The sequence below is a fragment of the Zalophus californianus genome, chromosome 3 (genome assembly GCF_009762305.2).
Source record: "Zalophus californianus isolate mZalCal1 chromosome 3, mZalCal1.pri.v2, whole genome shotgun sequence".
NCBI classification, from domain to species: domain Eukaryota; kingdom Metazoa; phylum Chordata; class Mammalia; order Carnivora; family Otariidae; genus Zalophus; species Zalophus californianus.
Genome location: NC_045597.1, coordinates 144984737 through 145006385, shown reverse-complemented (window position 1 = coordinate 145006385; position 21649 = coordinate 144984737). Strand labels below are relative to the sequence as shown.

The following is a 21649-nucleotide window of genomic DNA, read 5'->3' as shown; positions in this document are numbered from 1 at the left end:
CTCTAACCTGTTCTATTGATCTGTGTGTCTATTTTTGTGCCAGTACCATACTGTTTTACTACAGCTTTGTAGTATATCTTGAAATCTGGGATTGTAATACCTCCAATTTTGTTCTTTTTCAAGGTTGCTTTGGCTATTTGGGGTTTTTGTGGTTCTGTACAAATTTTAGGATTATTTGTTCTATTTCTGTGAAAAATGCTATTGGTATTTTGATAGGGATTGTAGTAAATCTATAGATTGATTTGGATAGCATGGAGATTTTAACAATATTTGTTCTTCCAATCCATGAGCATGGAATATCTTTCCATTTGTATCGTCTTGTTTCTTTCATGTTTTATGGTTTTCAGAGTACAGGTCTTTCACCTCTTTGGTTAAGTTTATTCTTAAGTATTTCACTACTCTTGGTGTAATTCTAAATGGGATTATTTTCTTAATTTCTCTTTCTGCTGCTTCATTATTAGGGTATAGACATGCAACAGGTTTCTGTATATTGATTTTGTATCCTGCAACTTTACTGAATTCATTTATCAGTGCTAGTAGTTTTTGGTAGAGTCTTCAGGGTTTTCTTTATTAAGTATCATGTCATTTGCAAATACTGAAAGTTTTACTTCTTTCTTATTGATCTGGATGCCTTTTGTTTCTTTTTCCTGTCTGACTGCTGTGGCTAGGACTTCTAGTACTACATTGAATAAAAGTGGTAAGAGTGGACATTCTTGTCTTGGCCCTGATCTTAGGAGAAAAGCCCTTAATTTGTCACCATTGAGTATGATGTTAGCTGTAGGTTAGTAGATGGCCTTTATTATGTTGAGGTATGTTCCTTCTAAACCTATTTTTGTTCATGAATGAATGTTGTACTTTGTCAAATGCTTTTTCTGCATCTACTGAAATGATCATACGGTTTTTATCTTTTCTTTTGCTGATATAAAGTATCACATTGATTGATTTGCTAATGTTGAATCACCCTTGCATCCCAGAATTAAATCCCACTTGATCATGGTGAATGATTTTTTTAATGTATTGTTGAAGATTTTTGCATCTATGCATCTATATTCATCAGATATTGGCCTATAGTTCTCTTTTTTTTTGTGGTGTCTTCTGGTTTTGGTATCAGGATAATGCTGTCCTCATAGAATGAATATGGAAGCCTTCCTTCCCAAGATACAATACAATCTTAAAATAACTTCTTCACCATTTTCGTGAAAATCCTTAAATAGGAATGCTAGGATACAATGAGACAGATTTACAAGCAAGGGAACTGTAGTACCACAGAGCCTATAAAGAGAGGTAAAAATCAATCTACCTGGGGTGAAAGGTAAAAGAATGTCAGAAAGTTAAAAAGTTTTTCTTAATGTGTGGAATGAACAGAAATCTGTGCATTAGGCCAAAATGAAACAAAATCCCTTAACGATAGACTAATTTAACGGTTATTTTTGCTTGAAGGCAATACTTTCCTAAGATGGGCCTTATGGGATAGGGTGAGTGGTCGATTTTAGCTGTAAGGCAATTCGTTCTCAATTCAGCAGCATGAAGTTGATAGGTAAAGTCTGGGTTAAAGACCCATGTTGGGATTAAACATATGAAATGTGTTAATGAATTGGGGGTATTCTGTAATAAGGGGGCTGATTTTTAACTAATCTCATTGTTTGAACAGAGTTTAATAGTTTGTGGTTTGGTCCCACAGAGTATTGAATTTTCAAATTAATTTACTGGTGGAAAGGTTCCTAGAAATGGAAAAATTGTCATCTTCAAATATTTTAAAAGGCAACATGTATACATTTTTGATATGTTAAGTATGAGACAAAGTCCATAATACCAAAAAAATTATTATTTTGGGAGGGTTACATGTCAACAACTATTTTTGCAAACTGCCAAATATATCTTGTCTGTGGTTACCTGAAGGTATTAATTATAATGAAAATAATTACAGTGAAAAACTTGTCCGCCAAACAAAGTCATAAATGAATTTTTAACAAATTAATAACTTTATAAATTATGTGTAAATTAATAAAAATGTAAGTATTCATTAAATAAAAAATTATAATTGGATACAAATTGTAGCATGAAGTACTGAATGATCAATTATAGTGGCATACTTAAGACTAACAGCTAGTCAAGGGGTACAAACTTCCTGTTATAAGCTTAACAAGTTCTTGGAATGTGATGTACAGCATGGTGATAATAACCAATAATACTAGATCATACACTTGAAAACTGCTGAGAGAGTAGATTTTAAATGTTCTCACCATGAAAAAGAAAAGGTATTTATGTGACAGGATGGAGGTGTTAGCTGATGCTATGGAGGTAATCATTTTGCAATATGTAAGTGTATCCCCAACAGGTTGTATACCCTGAAGTTACATAATGTTATTTCAATAAGAAAATATCTCAAAAAAAAAATAAAAAGACTGGCACCTAAAATTTAAATATCTTGGTTTGTTCATCATAACAAAATTACCTCCTCCTTTGGAACAAAAAGTGATCAGCCAGCCAACACCAGCAGCAAAAGCAGTTTGTATGGAGTTAACAAAATTTCCTTAAAAGAAAATAAAGCAAATTTCTGATTATCTATTATTGGAATTCAGGAATTCATAAAAATCCTCTTGAAGTATATCAAATTCCTACATTGATTTTCCATTGTTTTCATCATCTAAAATCAATTATTTCATTAAGAAAGAAATTGGTGACTAAATTTGGTAACTAAGGCCCCTGTGATCTGAGCTTTGTCTACTCATTCAGTTAGCCATGTTTTTCCCCCATACCACTGTACCCCACTGCCCATCTTTTTGTTAGATTCATGGCGAAGTACTGCTAGTTTACACATCACATCACAGTGATCTTTGAAGGCTTCCTCTTCATTTTCATGACAGATTGGGTCTGACTTCATTCAAGAAGTATTTTCTAATCCTTCCACTTTTCCCCATCTGAGTTCTTTTATATTCTTCATATTTCCCTAAGATTGCCTCTATCATAATAGTTACTACACTGCATTAATGGTTTACTAATGCCTTCCTTGCTAAAATAATGAGGCCCTTGAAAAAGGGATTATATATTTTATTACTGCAGCCCTAACATTTAACACAGTTTCACAGACATAACTTATATTCAGTGAATGATGAGAACATCTTACTAGATGTGAATACTATCATTTCATGGGTATCACAGTATCAGAGTATAACCTAAAGTCATTTGATCAATCAGAAGTCTAAGATTAGAGGAAAGAGTTTTTAAACTTCAAAATTACACTAGATAGGCAGGAATTGACTGCCATACAGTACAGTTATGAAAGCAATAAAACACTTGGTTAACTAAATATTCAATCGCACTTTGAAAGCTGCCATTACACCTAGCATCACATTGTATTCATTTCCCACATCTTAACTGTTTTAGTTTCTATGCAAATATGATTCATTTGTTATAAATACCAACTATTTAGCAGAGGTCAGAAAAAATGACAAAATTCCCTTCTAAAAAGATACTTTAAAAATTTCAATATTATGACCACTATATTAACACTATTACTGAAAAAAAAATTAAAATACCAAATTCAAAGTATCCTTGAAAATCAAACAAATGAAGAAAATAAAATTACCTGTCCATAATTCTGTCACAGTGCTTCTAACATGCTGCATGGCGAAACTCACTAAACTTTCCTTTGATCTGTCACCATGATATTTCACTGCAGCCTATTATTTTTTTATAAAAAGAGAAATATCTTTTATTATTCTTCTAAAAAGTCAGTAAAAATAATACCAGATACTTTTAATTTTACATTATTTTGAATATAATAAGATTTATCTCTCAATAGTACAGTGTATTTCCAAATGATATGAAGATCTCAATTGTACAGATTCCACAAAAGACATTTTAATAACACTATTTATAATAGTTTTCTAGTTTCAGTTTTATCACTAGAAAAAAAAGGGGCTATGAGAACTTTATATTCAATGAGACAATGCAGGTAAAATATTTTGTGAACTATAAAGTAAAATATGCATAATGGTTCAGTTAAGACAGAAACCAATAGTAAACATTTAATTTGGAAATAAAGAAAGGTCAAAGTAATGGCATTTAAAGTATAAGACTAGGCTCTAGTCAGATGGCGCCTAAAATCAGATTTAAAAATCAAAACAATCTACAAAATCACATATTGTGTTTTCTCTAGTATCTTCCTTGCCATAAAGTTCCAAATTAAAAAAATGCCAACTTTACCCCTTACCATTCCAGACCTAAAAATGAAGAGGCTGGGATAACTGTTGACTCCTTTCATTCGGCAAAGCATTCTATCATCACCGCAGTTAACAGCACCAATTCGAAGTAATCCATCCACTTCTTTAGCAAAGTCTCTCCACTATGAGGAAAAAAGCACAGGTATTTCCCTGATAAGATAATTTTTCTTCCCTTGAACACTCTTCAAGCTATACATTCTTAAAGGAGGATATTTTTATCAAATAAAACCATACATATATGAAAGTATTTGATAATTGATAGTTATCATTACTATTAATAGGAAAAAATCCTAATACATTAAAAAAAGATTAGAATAAAACTTTAGCAATCAGAATGTAAAAAATACATACTGTGGGAGCTAAATCATGGCAGTGTGAACATCCTGGGGAGTAAAAGTTCACAAACCACAGTTCTCCAGAATTAACAGCAGCATCTAAAGCATATAAAACCGAAACAACTTAGAATTATTTACTAAAGGTTTGTGCATATTTTAGTTAAAATTTTGTTGTAGTCATATATCTTTCATGCTACCTTTGTCATTTTCTGTACAGGTTTTTCTATAAAAAGAGAACATACTACAGTTGACCCTTGAACAACATGGGCTTGGATTTTTTTTTTTTATACAGTAATGTATTTTCTCTTGTGATTTTAATAATTTTTCTCCAGTTTATTTTACTGTAAGAATAACAGTATATAACATATATATAAAATATGTGTTAATCAACTGTTACATTACTGCAAGGCTTCTAGTCAACAGAAGGCTATTAGTTATATTTGGGAGAGTCAAAAGTTATATTTGGATTTTCAACTACGTGCAGGGGTCAGTGCCCCTAACCCATGCATTGTTCAAGGGTTAACTGTGTATCAACTGTCAAACTAAAAATATCTTTAAAAAAATTCCTCTGGGCACATACTTGAATAAAGAGCAACCCTGAGCTGCAAGACACTTGTCACCATGAAGCTGTGAGAAGTGGCACAAGGAATCAGCAGCCAAACCTCATACAGGAGTTTGGTGGATAAGAGAAATGAAGAAAAGAAACAGTGAGAGAGATGGAAATTTAAGTTCATCTACTATCTGAGGCACAGGTTAAATACCTGGGTCAATCAGTTCTGACAGCTACTTCAAATTCTGAAAGAATGAAATAAGAGAACTACACAATATAGTAAGGACTGTGGAGATTATATTTAATCTTTGCCCTTAAATAAGTCATTTACCTTGGAAAACTCTATTATTAGAAAAACATTAGATCAAGGTTTTTAACAGTTTAAAACACAAATACATATTTGCTAATATAATGATCTGAATACCACATGATATCCAGCCAATAACCTATTATGCATTATAATCTATAAAATGACTTGATGTAAACTCTAAGAAGAGAACATAGGCAGTAATTTCTCTGACCCTGGCTGTAGCAACATTGTTTTAGATCTGTCTCCTAAGGCAAGGGAAACAAAAGCAAAAATAAACTATTGGGACTACATCAGAATAAAAAGCTTTTGCACAAAGAAAACCATCAACAAAGAAAGCAACCTCCTAAATCGGAGGAGGTATTTACAAATGATATCTGATAAGGGGTTAATATCCAAAATACATAAGTTTATGCAACCCAACACCAAAAAAAACACATAATCTGATTAAAAATGTGCAGGGGATCTGAATATTTTTCCAAAGAAGATATACAGATGGCCATTAGACATATGAAAAGATGCTTAACATCACTCATCAGCAGAGAAAAGCAAATTGTAACCACTATGAGATATCACTTTACATCTGTCAGAACAGCTAGAATCAAGAAGAAATAACAAGTGTTGGCAAGGATGTGAAGAAAAAGGAACACTTTGTGCACTGTGGATGAGAATGTAAATTGTTATGGGGAGGCTCCTCAAAAAACTGAAAATAGAAATACCATATGATACAATAATTTCACTGGGTATTTACCTAGAGAAAACAAAAATACTAATTTGAAAGATAACATGCACCTTTTTGTTCACTGCAGCATTATTTATAATAGCCAAGATATGGAAGCAGCCCAAGTGTCCACTGATAGATTAACAGATTAAAAATGTGGTATATATACAATGGAATATTAGCCATAAAAAGGAAGAGATCCTGCCATTTGTGACAATACAGATGGACCTACAAGGTATTTTGCTAAGTGAAATAAATCAGAGAAAAACACCATATGATTTCACTTATATGTGATATCTAAAAAACAGAACAGATGAATGAACAAAAAGTAGAATCAGGCATGTAAGTACAAAATGATGGTTCCCAGTGGGGAGGAATGTGTGTGTAAAGGGTAAATGGGAAGGGAAGTGGGAGTTACCAGCTCCCAGTTATGGAATAAATAAGTCATGGGAATAAAAGATATAGTATAGACAATACAGTCTATGGTATTGTAACAGCACTGCATGGTGACAGATGGCAGCTACACCTGGGATGAGCACAGCATACCTACAGGGCTATTGAATCACTAAGCTGTACACCTAAAACTAATGTAACATTTTGTGTCAACTATACTCAAAAAAACAAAAAAAAAAAGTTTTTTTTTTAACTCTGTCAGGATGCACTCTAACATCTAAGACAAAAAAGTGAAGATAATTTGCTTTTGGTTGAAATGTTTCTGTATAATTCCATATCAAAATCAGTTAATAGGAATTTATAAATAAAAGTTTCATAAATTATGTAAGTAATTTATTGTAAGATATTAAACCAAACATACTATTTTAAATATGTATAACTAATTCACGTTAAATAGAAACATGTACAAGACTCAATATCCACTTTCAACTACAAGACACACAGATCTGTGGAAAAAAGTTAATCTGTACATTACTGGTAAAGTGTGTAATTTAGGATTTTATCAGCTGTTCCCTGGCAATGTTTAGAAAGTCTGACCAACAGATCACTCTAAGTGGCTGAAATAATTGCCACATTGACTTAAACCACTAACTGGTAATAATTTAGGTAAAATTTTAATGAATTTAGTGAAGACTAACAGAAATGGGGTTATTTCATTAGCTATAAATAAGTATGAGATGGGTATTTACATATAAAAAGATAAAAGCAATGATTAGACAAAATAGGACTGATTATAAGTCTTAAATAAAAGTATGATATACAACAAATCTGAATGGCACTTAAATTGACACAAAACTTCACAGTGAAAAAAATCTCTATTTGGTATTTTGTTTTCATACAGCACTTCTAACGTATTTACACAGTTCCCACTGCTGTTGAGTAAAATTAAAAATATTCCTAATGCTGTGTTATTGAAGCTCAATGTTTTTATAAAACCCAGCAATGCAGAATAAAACAAGTATATTTCAGAACGTAGCTTTCAGCTTCTAAATTCTACAATTACAGTAATGTCCATTAATATCCACACCACTACAGCTAATAACTTGTTAGCCTAGAAAAATGTAAAAATAGGATGAGGTCACAAAGACATGAGGTAACAGAGATCGAAGAGTTAAGAGCATGAATTAATAAAAGAAAACTAAATGTACAAGTAGAGGGTATACAGTCAATAAGACAATTGATAAATAACTCTAATGCTAGTGGGTTTATTTAAGAAAAAAAGAGCAGCACAAGCATGGGCTTTAAGATGAACTTGGGTTGAGCGTATGTCCTGTCTCTGGTACTGTGTCGCTCAGGAAAGGTTATGCTATAGTAAAGAAATGATTCCGACTATATCATGGGCTGTCAAAGAGGTTTACTGCTACCATCTATTACATGTCTATACTGATTTGGCTGCAACTCTCCTCCGTATCACTTCACCACTCTCTATTTTCAACAATGCTATTTCTCCTGACAGAGCAAAATGGTGAACCAAATGTTGGCTCTTAAAGTTTTTGCCCAGAAGTGACATACATTACTTCTGTTCACATTTCACTGGCCAAACAAGTCATGAGATCAAGCCTGAGCTCTACAGAGTCGGGTGTCTAATTCTCCATCACAGAGAAACACATGAAGGAGAAACAATCAACGCGGACGAGTATAGTAAAATATACCACAAATACTATTAGCTGAACTTAGGAATGTAATTTTTTTTTCTGAAATGCAGTTTGTAATTTGTGGAAAAAAAAACACTAATATCAATACTGATGTTTATTGTGAAGATTAAATATGATAAATATTAATTGCCTGGAATAGGAACTTACGCTCACAAATTATAGCAATGTTTTATTATTCTCTTCCACTTACCTACAAAACATTCTTATAATATGACCACATATTATGTGACAACTTGGTTATAATAACTCACAAAGAGGCAGCACGGGACTCGCAGGCAGACAGCAGGGTTGTGAAATCAACAAAAGCTCCATGAAATTGCACATTAAAAAAAAATTCTGCCACAATTTTTGTCCCTCAGAATGAAGCCTTTTAAGAGGAGGTTTATTTATTCATTGATTCATTTCAGTTATTGAGAAATAATTCACTCCCTGATGTGAATATTATGGAAAAAAATTAGGAAATTTAGGATATTAGTTAAAGGAAGTTTGTGTCATTATTCGCAATGGTAGAATTTCATCTTTCTTAGCCCAAGGAAAAGGGTTTCAAAAAACTCAATCAACGGAAAGCAATCCAGTATAGCCCATGTTCCTGAGAGTCCCCTAAACCTTAACTAAGGATCCAGTTATTGCACACACTCCCGCAAACATGGCCCAGAATGTTCAGAAGTTCACCCTATGTGGGCTGTGCTTTGCATCATTTCAGCACTGAATGGGAAGTTTTGTTAGATGTCCTTATGTCTTGTATTAACTAGATAAGTATGTCTGGTTCACAATAACAAGACCCTGAAATTAACAATAACTACTCTCCAAAGAAGAGTTTCCTGACAAAGTCTAATTGAACAAAATCCTAGATTTCATTTTGTTAAGAGATGATGGAGATTAAAAAAAAGAAAAGAAAAAGAGGCAGAGGTGCTGTGAGCTCCTTTGTAATTTCTTGAGCTTGTCTTCAAAAGGATGCCTGTATTATGCAGGTACTATTCAGAATGACTAGTGAAAGTGAGAGATGTCCTCGGTTTTGCAGATACCGTCTAGAATTTGCTTATAATGACCAGTAGCATACTTTCCTGTGACATATAAAAAGACAGTATGCACCATGTTTAACCAGAAGGACGAGAACATTAAGTGGAGTTTACTAATCACATTTTCTCTTCTGTACTATAAACTTTCTAGAGTTCACTCCTGATAAAAGTGAACTATGTAATTTGGACTAACTCTCCCACTACGACCCCAAAATTGGACAAAATATAAGTCTTCTGTTGAAAGCATCAGACAATTAACAACACAGTGAAGAATTAGGGGGCCAAAGCATGGGAGGAGGTGGAAATCAGAGAGCCAGCGTTTTCGAGAAAAGGTAGTTGATTGGCAAGAAACTGAGCAGAGCTTTCAATATATTCATGAGGCTAAAGGGATAAAAATGGAATATACGGCACATTTAAGAAAGGGTCCTCTAAACAAAGATGAACTGGAAAGTGACCAGTCCTCTCAAAGTCCAAAGCTCAGCTTTGGAATCATTTCAGTCTCTATTTGGATAAAACTGATCTGAGGTTGTTAGTGACCCCAGCCAGAAGAAAGCATAACTCCTCTCTGGTGAAAAAGAACATATATAACTTTAAAATATCTTTGTAATTATATGTGTAATTAGTTATACAAAAACAGAACTAAGTCACCCAAACCAACAGAAAGAACTGGTAATAGAAAGAGACCCACAACCAAGTAGGCTAATGTGATATTTAAAACAATTGACTGATACTATCTTGCCTCAGTTTCTTCAATTAAAACATCAGGATCAGCGTGTTTCAGCCCAGTAACAGAGTATCGTCAGAGATCAGATGCCATGCTGGCAACTATGCACTAAACCTATCAGTATTAGTTTATTATTTCTGAAAAATTCTCTCTCAGGTTTTGTGGCTTTATTTTTAACTACTCTTTGGGATTGTACATGAACTACTAGCAGTTCTTAACTGTTCCATAGTGACACATCTGAGAAAGTTTGAACCCATATGCAATATAACCATCAGGAAAATCTCTCATTTTGGGTCAATTCATTAATTTGTCAGCTTACAAGTTTTGTTCAGTTCCTCCAATTCTCTGCCCTGCTGGTCCCAAAACACTCACTGGCAGACTAGCAGATGAGAGATAATAATAGCCATACAGGAAAGCTATAGGTTTATATAAGTACATGCAGTGAAGTTATGATTCTGCCAGCTTGTGTACGAGTAGTTGTTCAAGTGTTCATGTATAAGACTACTGATAGAGGGATGCACCGAATATTGACTCTGTAGGCCTAAGCTCACCAACAGGATGTAGAAAACAAGAATAAATGCAATTCTTGGTCAGAAGAAACTGTTCAAAATCAAGTGACTAGAACACATCTTTGATAATGATAATATGTGAGAAACACTATATGCATTATTTTTTGCAGCTAGTATGCGATTTTTGTTTTCTAAATTAAATGAGATTGTAATAGAAAATAAAATTGAGATTTGAGGTAAAATATATTGATTTGAAATAGAAAAGAAAGAATAAACCCATTATACCTGTACAACCTTTGAAAGTATAAGAATCTAATCCAATAGTTAAAATTTTCTAAAATGCAATGGAAAATTATAATAGAATTGTTATTTTTATATCCACTTTCACGTAAGTCAAAATAAATCTGCTTCCAAAATAACCAGTTACCTGAAACTCTGAAATCCAAAAGCTCCAAAACTGGGAGTTTATGTGCAAGTTTGCAGCAAGCTCCCGTGGCATCCAAACCTGTCCTGAACTGATCTATTGGCTACATATTATTTTTACTCTTTTTTTTTTTTTTGGTGTACTTACACATTTCTCTGCAGAAATATTAATGTTTTAGAAAAAAGTATACAGCCCCACGTTCTGCGAAGAACATTATTTAATCCACAGTGTATACTATTAAAATTAATAAAAGGAAATTTCACTAGAGTTGGAGGCTGGAACGAGGAGCCATACACCTCTCAGCATCAGTTACAGTAAGAACTGTCAATTACAAACCCCAACAGAATCATCAACAGAAAAGATGATCAATTACACACTGCAGATCAATTAGAAACTGTCATCACCCTGAACTCTTGCTTTCCTCCAATGGATTTTCATTCAGAACAATCCTTCCCAATTTCCTCCTCCTTCCCCATTAAAATAACATTCCTCTCCACTGTTTCTTGAACTTGCCTATGTTTTTGCCCTAGCTTGCATGTCCCAAACTGTAATTCCCTGCTATTATTGAATAAATCTATTCTTCTGCTGGTAAAATATTTTACTTATTCTTTTATTTATTCTATTTTTTTCTTTTTGCTTTAGGAAAAAACCTCTAAGAAATGGGGTACCAGTCATCAAAATGCTTTAAGGGCATCTCCACTTCTAGGACCTCAGCCAGTTTTATGTTTAAAAACTATGGTCCTTCCTCATGCATATTTCTAACTAAATGGACCCATTTACCTAAATGTAATTTTAGAACTTCAGTGACTATTATGGTGAACTTTCGATCTCCCCAAACTTACTTTCCTCAAAACTGAACTGGACAGACATGGCTCTACAGTTGTCGAAACTGAATGGGATGCCAATATTGCTTGGTATTTTGAAGCAACCAACTGCTACCAGGAACCTAAACTTTGCCTCTGCAAAATACAATTTTTCACTAAATGAGGCAAACAATTAAAAAAAGACAAAAAGGCTTCCAAGGGCTCCTTTCCCCGTCCCTGATCTTGCCTCAGGACGCATGCAGCCCCTCATACGCAGGCCCCACCACCTCCACTGCCATCATCCTCCTTCCCTTCTGCACAAGCTCCACCTCCTCTGTGCCCTTGGTTTCCTCATTTGAATTTTCTCACTGAACTTCTCTGTTCCTTAGAAACTCTCCCTGCTCCCACCTCTCCTGAACCTACTAAAACCTGCCCCTTTAGAGACTTCCGAGGATCCAAATAAACCCCAAATTTCTTAGGTTCCCTGGACTAAGGCTGAATTACAAGCCATAGTTAAAAGAGTTTCCTAAAGTGAGTGAGGACCCCCATAGGTCTGCTGAAGATTTTAGCAGAGTGATTCAAACGTGCCAACCTGGTTTCTCAGATATTTATCATTTAGTCTACATGCTTGTTCACGAGGGCCAAATGCTGGATGAAATCAGCCCAGAGGAACATCCTGAAAGTGATTCTGAGAAACAGACCCCTAACTTTTGGCAAGATGTTAGAACACTCAGCTGGAAACCTCCACTGAGCAATTATAGTAGCCTTCCCTAAGCCTGTTGACTGGAACAAAATTCAGGCTTGCACACAAAAGCCTGATGAGCTGTTCATGATTATTACAATCAACTTCAAATTATCTTTAAAGAAAATTCTGATCTTGCTGTGCATGTTGAATCCACACAGGTAGCATTTAACTTTATGTTTATTAGCAGGCTGAACTGGGGTCTCTCTCTTAAAAGAACCAAGACAAAATGGGAAACCATGTCCACTCCAGATTAAATCTGGCAAACCAGCTTGCTCACACCCTAGATGAGTCACCTGAAAGACAAACCACTACAATTCTTAATTTTCAACTCCAGCAAATGAAAGCCCCTAAGCAAAGCCAAAACCTCCTAGTTTCTGCTGTTGTTGCAAAGAGTCAGGACATTGAATAAAAGATTGTTACTCTCTTAAGTGCTTCAGATGTCTTCAGCCTTCTAGCCACCTTTCCAATGCCCTCCTAATTCCCAGTAATGGGGCTGCAAGGAACTCCCAGGGATCTTCCCAATCTTCCCACTTAATCAGCTTGGAGAAACCACTCTCCAGATTGGAAATGAGTTTTTCCCTGTCCTTGACACCAGAGCTACAGTCTTGGTGCTCAACCTCACTGCTATAAAGTAAACTTGCCTCAGAGTACTAAAACAGTTCAAATAGTGGGGGTCTCTAATCAACTTCAACAGGTCCCTATCTCTGACCTATTCCCTTTTGTCTAGGCCCTTTAAGAAATATGCACCTTTCTCTCCTTAGTTCTGCCACCCCATTCATTTACCAGGTCGAGATTTCTTAGAAAAATATGCCAGAATTCCTTTCACCCAAAAGGGGGAAATAATTTTACAAGTTGACAGTGATAATTAAAATAGCCAACCAGGTGAATTAAATGACCCTTTGACATCTTTTATTTGCTCTGACAGTACCATAGCTGAGTCTGGGGATGATGATCATTTGTCCCTATTGGATCAGCTACTGTCCTCTTTTTGGGCAAGATCTTCAACTGATACTGGCAGAATCCACGGTGCATCTCCCATCAAGATTCAAACAGATCCCTCAAAAGCTCTCCCCAGAATTAATGAATACCCTACAAATAAAGAAGCCCTTCAGGGCCTCATTATTCCCTGCACTAGTGCCTATAACACACTTATTTTACCTGTAAGAAAACCTAAATAACCGAGGATGGAGGTTTGCTCAGGACCGACAAGCAATAAATAACATTGTTACCACTTGGCACCCTGTTGTTCCTAACCCCCATATGCTACTGATCTCCATTCCCACAAAAACAAATTTTTCACTATAACTTATCTATGTAGTACACGTTTCATATTCTGGTTGATAAGGCCAGCCAATTTATTTTTGCTTTCACTCTCAAAGGACAGAAATACACCTGAACAGTAATGCTCTAGGGTATCACAGAGAGTCCTTCTTACTTTTTCCAAACCTTAAAAGCTGATTTGAATGATGAAAAGTTTTCTGCAGGCTCTACTTTGTTACAGTAGATTATTTGCTTCTCTGCTGCCCTTCTTGAACCTCTTCACAGGAAGACATCTACCCCTTAAAACTTTTGGATTTAGAGGAATGTAAAGTCTCCAAAGAAAAATTGCAGTTTGCGCAAATTCAGGTTCTATAACTGATCTCAGAACAAGGGCTACATTTGGATTCAGGTAGGCTTCATTGCATCCCAAACTCCTCCCCGCCCCCCCCCCCCCCAATCTAAAACTAATCTCTAATTACAAGGTTTTCTTGGACTGACCGGACACTATTGAGAGTGGATTCCAAACTTCTTTCTTCTAGCTCAACCTCTATATGCTTTACTAAAAAAGGACAAACCTGACCCTATTATTTGGAAAGAGTGGGTAGACACAGCTTTTGGTACTTTAAAGAAAAACCTAATAAAGCCCCTTGCTTTTAGACAACCAACTTCCCTTTTTCCTCTTTGTATGTGAGAGAAGGGAAGGCTTTGTCTGCATTTCCCAAACATTTGCAACAGGGGGAAACCTCTTCTTTTGATTATGGCCTTTTGGAAATAGCCTCATCATGATCCTGTGACCAAATTAATTATTTACTTGTTTTTTTCTGAAGGTTTAGAAGGTTCAGAATTCACAAGTCTTTCTTTCATCTGATGTATTATCTGACTCTGAACTCTTATCCAAATTCATGGTCTCTGAATTTGCAACCTGACAGGCTGTAGTGTTAGATAACATTTGTTTCCAAAACAGTTCTTTTGACATAACAATACTGTTTTAATACATCTTTGAGGATTTGCTATTTTTTGCAACAAATTCATTGGCTATTGCTTCATGTTTATACTTGCACTGTATGGTCCCAAATGCACTTGGTTAATTTAGTGTGCCCTTGAAATATTCACTGCTTTGCTTTCATGGCCACTTTAAACGGGGACTTCCAAGAGGCATCCATAACTCTGGGTTTGTTTCTGTTGGGAGAATTTTCTCCCCTAAGTTGGAGTGAGTACCAATAAATATTTTCAGTTAGTTACTTTCTGATCTAGGGTCTTGGTTTAGAACCATCATAAAATTTGGGAGTTAGGTTACTTCTTCTGTTTTTGCATAATATATTTTAAGTTTTGTATTTTGTTGCCTGTCAAACTTTTGTAAAAATCACGTACGCAGTAAGGAGATGATCTCCAATGCTTACAGCCTTGACAAATATGAACTACACATGAGAAGTGCCTCACCTTCCTTGTTATTCAAATGTGGCCCTAAGTGGTTTCTGGTATGTATTTTCCTCGAAGTAGGATGTGAGGACCAGAAAAGGTCCTTCCTGGCATTAAGGAACAAAAGCATTAAATATGGAAAACCTGACTCTTGATCAGAGGTGCTTTCAGAAAAAGATCTTGACCAAAAGGGGGAAATGTGAAAATTAATAAAGGAAAACCTCATTAGACTGGGGAAGCTGAAAGGGGGAGCCACACCAATCAAAGTCAATTACAGGAAGAACTGTCAAATGAAGACCCTAACAGAAGAATCATCAACAGGAAAAAATGATCAATTACAGGCCCCAACAGAAAAAGACGAACATTGAATCTTCTACCAGAAACTCACTACCCCTGCAAATCAGCTAATGAGAAACTGTTACCTCTTTGAATTCTTGCTTTTCTCTAATGACTCTCATTCAAAACAACCCCTCCCAACTTCCTTCTCCATAAAATAAAGTTCCTTTTATTTGCTGGACTTCCCTGTGGTTTTACCATAGCTTGAATGTCCTGAATTACAATTTTCTGCTATTCCTGAATACACCCATTTTTGCTGGTAAAATAACTATTTTATTTTAAAAGTTAAAAATACTACATTACCATGTTAAAATCCAAAAAAATTTCTAAATTCCAAATACATCTGTCCTTAAGAGTTTTAGGTAAAAGAGTGGTCTTGGACTAGTTTTAGAAAATCATATCATCATAAACTTACCAAATTCTCTTCTATCCAATGTTATGATTTCAGGATCATCATCATAAATACCTAATTTAAAAGTAAAAATTATAAATCAACGGTTCACCATAAAAACAAATTAAAATATAAAAATAGGTTACTCTTGTTTTATCATCAAAAATCAGAGAAATGTACTAAATCTCAAAGTTGAAGAATGTGCAACAAACTAACAAAACCCGAGAGTAAATAATACCACTAGTGATGCATCTAAACAGTGATAAAAAACAAAAAATTCTGTTTCCTGATAGGGACTGTCATAGTTGTGTATAGGAGCTCCTAATATTCCCATATCTCCACAGAAAACTTCTATTATTTTTTAATTGTTTATTTTGCACTAATTATAGACTCACAGGAAGTTGTAAAAATAGCAGACTTCTATGTACCCTTCACTCAGCTTCCCCTAATGGGTGACTTATGTAGCTTTAATAAAATATCAAAACTAGGAAACTGACACTGATACGTTACTATTAACTAGACTACAGACCTCACTTCCTTCTTAAATGGTTTTTTAAATTGTATCACTAAAATATTTTTTTAAGTCTTAGAAGATTTACAGAAGTAGAGACCAACTTATTTAGTAATTATAAATTGTATCATAATTAAAACCAATGTGAGATTTGTTACTATATAAAATATCAAAATACTACTACTGATGGATATAGACCAGGTGTTAGCAAACTTTTTCTGCAGAGGCCAGTTAAATAGGCCTTGTGGGACATATGGTTTCTGCCATAACTATTCAACTCTGCCCCTGAAGTGAAAGAAGCCAAAGACAATATGTAAATAAATGAGCCTAATTTTACTCTCGTAATTATCATGGTCTCATAATTCTATGATTAATAAAGCTCTATTTATAAAAAAGAGGTGGCAGGCCAGATTTAGCCAGTGAAACATACATTGCTGACACCTGATACACGCTATTGCATTGCAGTGAATATAACTGAAAATGCTATTTTGAAAAAAAAAAAAGTCAGTCTTGAGAAATAAATACTCCAATATTAATTTAAAGTTATTTTATGTGGTCACTACAAAAGCATACCTCAATTCTTAGCTTGCATTTCAGGGTAACTAAAGACGAAGAGAAATCCTGGGTAAGTGAATGCTCCCTCTTGCCTTGATACCTGTGTTTATTTTACCTCCCCCCCTTCTGAATTCTGCTCCAATGTTATATTAAAAAAAAAAAGTCAAGGTGATACATATTAACTACATAAGCTTAGTAGTGAAACAAAATTAATTTTCTAAATTTACTCAAATAAAAAACAGTATTTCATAGAGTATCGTATCATCTTACCAAAATCATAACGATAATAATTCCAGCTTTCATACTGGCCTCCTTCTTGATTATCTGCAAGTCCCTTTTCTCCATATTTGTCATACTTTTTCCGCAGATCTTCATCTTTGAGTACTTCATATGCTCTATTTATTTTTAAAAAATCACTATGTGCGTTTGGGTTATTCTATTAAAAATATTAGATATAACATTTGTTTTAGGTTCATGATCAAGTCTCTTCAAAGCCTATATGAAGATTTAATCTTGAGATTTCTGGGAGAATAGATACCAAAGTAAGGAGGAGTACGATAATGAAATGGGTTATCACGGGTTAAAATAAAGTATTTCTAAAGAACCATAATCTTCCAAAAAAAAAAGGAATAAGGAAAGTAACATAGAAATGAGAATTGATGCCTCCAAAGGCTGACAGATATGGGCTTACAGTATGTCATTCCTTCTAAGAAATGCAACTGGGAAAAACTAACAAAACCTTAGAAACATTTAATTTTGTAAATATTATACTACCCCTAAAACAATTACAAAGAAATTTTAGGTTATTTTTCCATTTGAGGCAAAACCAATATATTAACTAAAAACAATAACCCCAAAACAAAAAACAAAAGGTACATGCCCCAATCCATCAGATAATTAAACGAGACTAATATCAGAGTAAAACTCAAAACTGGATTAGAAATGTTCCTCATTTGTTACTGTTTCACAGAACTGGTTTTTGAAGAATGCTTTCATCTAGATAATAATTAGCTATAAAAGGACTACCATCTCTCTCATATGGAAACTTAAAAAATCATACTCTGAAATTTTAAAGAAAAATATGAAAAATAAAAATTCTAAATAGAGTGCAGATTCCAGGAAAATAACCACCTAATAAGAGTTCTACTGCTGAGCTTTATGCAACAAATAAATAACTCTATTTAAAAAATTCTACACAGAAAACAGAAAATTTTAACCCATACCTTTCTTCTTGATGAGTCAACTCTCGTTAAAAAGTTACATAAATTATTAAAAATACGATAGTATTAAAACATTTAGTTTTGAAAAATTACATTGAATATATAATCAAATATTTATGACCGGAATTAACTGGATTTGGCTGCTCTTAAGTTTTAATTTCTAATAATTTCTGACTCTGGTCTGGGATTTGTACATGGGAGAAAACAGTGAAAGTTGAAGCACGCTATTATTAGCTATTACTGCCATTTTTACCAAGTTCTAAGGAAATAATTTTTGTTACAAAGTAGTTGATCCTAACTTACTTTTTTTTTTTAAGATTTTATTTATTTATTTGTTAGACTGAGAGAGCGCACAAGCAGGCAGAACGGCAGCCAGAGGGAAGGAGCCCGATACGGAACTCGATTCCAGGACCCTGGGATCTTGATGTGACCTGAGGTCAGACGCTTAACTGACTGAGCCCACTCAGGTGTCCCTGATCTAACTTACTTTATTAAAAAAACTACTTAAACTACTCCACAACATTATTGTCGGCTTTGGAATTAACACCTGTAATGGAACTTGTTGTAAATCAGTTTTCAAATTAAGAGGGAATTGAATTTTAGTATCAACATTCCTTCACACTGTTCTCAACTAGACTATTTTGCTGATTCTTAGTACAAAAACTGAATTGTGATTTTTGCCATGTGATTTTTCTTAACCATTCTGAGCACTTATTTAAAATTTAAATATGTAGCAAAACTTTACTAAAATACATTAGAGATATTTAAAAAAAATTTACCTACCGGGTTTTTATCAGGATGTAGCTTCAATGCCAATTTCTTGAAAGCTTGTCTTATTTCTCTACTGCTTGCAGTTTTGGATACTCCAAGTAAACTGTAAAAATCCTGATCTGTGCCCACTAAAATGGCCATATACACTACTAGAAAACAGAGAATGACCCTTTTCAAGTCTCTGACATAGTCATTTTTATTTAACCAGACTCCCATTCTTTTTCTTATACAAGTTCTGATTTAAGTGAACATTTACACCGCTGGTTCCAGTTGATATAATATGCAAGTTTGAGAACGTCTGTTCACATTACTCCAAGAGTGAATCAAGCATCATGAAATTGTCTCCCAAAATGTCAATCTAAAGAGAGGAAACCAGATGGTTAAAAATACATTAAAAAAAAAATAGCACTAACACTATTAAATAACATGGCCAGTAATACAGTCTCCATTCAATGGCAAATCACGGTGAGTGCCCAGGCTCTATTCTTTGGGAGCCCCGTCACTGCTTCCATACCCAATTTGTGAAACCACTCAAGACAGGAGATAAAAGGTAAAAGGTAGTAGGTAGTTGTAGCTAGCTGGAACACTTTAAAAACAAACAAATTCAACTATTTGCTCTGATCAGCACCAGAACACAAAGTTGGGAAAAAGCTGTTTCCTTACCTTTCCTATCTAGTTTAAGAACTGCTCTTTTGTAATACCATTTCCTTTTTGACTTTTTTTTTTTTTTGGCCACTTAAGGCTACACCGTTATCATTTTAATCAAGTTTTCACTTATAGGAAATATCCTTTGGAGGGACTAGAAGGAAGTACAGGGTCCTTTCAAAGGATATTGTTCATATAACTCTTCCAAGAATGGCATGAATTTATATTGTTATAAGAGACAACATACTTGGTATGGCCATTTTTTCCTGAGTTTTCTCAATAGTTGCTTACACTATATATAAAGACTACTTTATATAAATAGCAGAAAACTGCAAGTTAAGAGTGTAATTTTATTGCAAAGTTTACATTTGAGATCAATACAAATAGGAAAAAAAGAGAAAAGGAGGAATCAGTTATTTTGACATGCTCACCTGTATAGGGTAAATAATCTCCACTTCATCAGATCACAAAAGATCTCAAACTGCTTTGAAAAATTTAACCTTCTTAGCACTGTTTCTCTTTTCTTCATTTAATTCTAAATGTCTATTTCTAAATTTTTCTCCTTACCTGCGAATGGTCTTTGGCTCATTTCTAACTCCTCCTTTTCATGCAACTGAAACATACCTTTGTAAAGTATAGTAATGGAGAGTAACTGATCTCCAGACTAGAAAACAAGATTAGAGAGAAATAGAGAACATATTCTTAAACAGCACTTTGGGACAAGTGGTGTTCCCTGCCTAGCGGTCGTTCTCAGCGTGGGTGTGGCTGACTTGATCGCGCCGAGCTTCGGGGACAGGTGGAAGCTGCAGGTAAATCCAGTACGAAGCCTTTCTGGCTGCCATCACTCCAGAATGGGATGCGAGAGAGGGGAAAGATGGGAGACCTTGCGTGAAAGAGACTATTAAGCGTTGTTGGTGTGTGAAGTCTCCGGCGGGACATGGGAGAGAGGAGCCTGAGGAACTGAGGCTTAAGCGAGAAATTGGGAGTTTGCAGAAGCAGAGAACCGAGGTCGGAAGAAGGGTGACGATGTAGGTAATTGGAAAAAGATGGGGAGCGAGAACAAAATAAACCGGCCGCAGGGGCGGAGGGGAGGGGAGATTGAGGTGCACAGGCATTTCTCTCTCCCTTCCTGGAGAGCCCCGGCCGCCGCCGGCTCCAGCAGAGCCCCGGGCCCCGGCCCATGCCCACCTCAGTGTAGCTGGGTCGCCTCTCGCAGCTACTCCCCCATCCTCGATTCCGGGCGGCGGACCCCACCCGACCGAGCGCAAGCTGTGCGCGCGCGAACGAAGCACGCCGTCCCCGACCGCCGGGCCGCCGCGCTCGGGATGGGGGAGGTCGAGCCGCACCGGCAGCAACGAGCGTAGCGGCTCCAGTCGGCTCCTCGCGCCCCGGTCCCCACGGTGAACCGGGGCGGGGCCTGGCGCGGGGCACTGTGGGAAAGGCGTGGAGGACGCGGCCTGGGAGGACCTGCGGCAGGCTCAGCGAGCGCGGCGGCAGCAGGGTGGAGAGGGCGGTGTAGGTTTAGGTTGACGTGGCCGTCCGCGCGGAATCCGGCTCCGGCTCCGGCTCCGGCTCCAAGCCCGAGCTCAGAATCCTGCTCAACCCTAGACGCCTGCGCCCCGGCGCTAAAGCGACTGGCGCACGCGGCGAGCTAGACGTAGGACGAGGGAGTCCGCCCCTTCCTGCTCCAGTTGCTATGGTGACGGGGAAACCCGGAGGGCACGTTTGGGCGTTCAATTTCCGTGTGGCCCTGTTCTTAAAGGGAAGGCAGAGTTATGGAGCATTCTCCGCTTGGTGGGTGGGTGTGGCAGAGAGGGGAAATTTTGTGGAAAAAGGGTAACTTGGTCAAAGTGACACTGATTACAGGCTGAAGAGGAAACTTGGGAGAAATAAGAATATTTGTGTGTGTGTGTGAGAACAAACATTTGAGCATTCTACAGTATTGTCTGGTTTCCTAGTCGTCCAAGCTGGAAACTAGGGAGTTATCCATACTTCTCTCTCTCTCACCTTAAATTTAAATGATATGGTACAAAAACTGCATTTTTGATCCCCAACAACATAGAACAGTTG

At 35.9% G+C, this 21649-nt stretch overlaps 1 protein-coding gene across 6 annotated transcripts in view; it reads right to left on the bottom strand.

Moving 5' to 3' along the window:
• The window catches only part of DNAJC10 (DnaJ heat shock protein family (Hsp40) member C10), a 52214-nt gene extending 31019 nt beyond the window's left edge, over window positions 1–21195 (bottom strand). For 2 of the 6 annotated variants that reach the window (XM_027589844.1, XM_027589847.1), the window contains exons 1-8: window positions 20768–21193; window positions 18947–19292; window positions 17214–17379; window positions 15902–15952; window positions 4578–4660; window positions 4217–4348; window positions 3590–3683; window positions 2456–2533 (exon numbers count right to left, since the gene is read on the bottom strand). In XM_027589844.1, coding sequence (XP_027445645.1) covers window positions 2456–2533; window positions 3590–3683; window positions 4217–4348; window positions 4578–4660; window positions 15902–15952; window positions 17214–17379; window positions 18947–19150 — 808 coding nt within the window. In that variant the 5' untranslated portion in view covers window positions 19151–19292; window positions 20768–21193. Of the gene's footprint in view, window positions 1–2455; window positions 2534–3589; window positions 3684–4216; window positions 4349–4577; window positions 4661–15901; window positions 15953–17213; window positions 17380–18946; window positions 19293–20010; window positions 20705–20767 lie in introns of those variants that run through there. The other 4 variants (XR_003519159.2, XM_027589846.1, XM_027589845.1 and 1 more) reach the window with 4 other exon arrangements.
• Window positions 21196–21649: the final 454 nt, after the last annotated feature.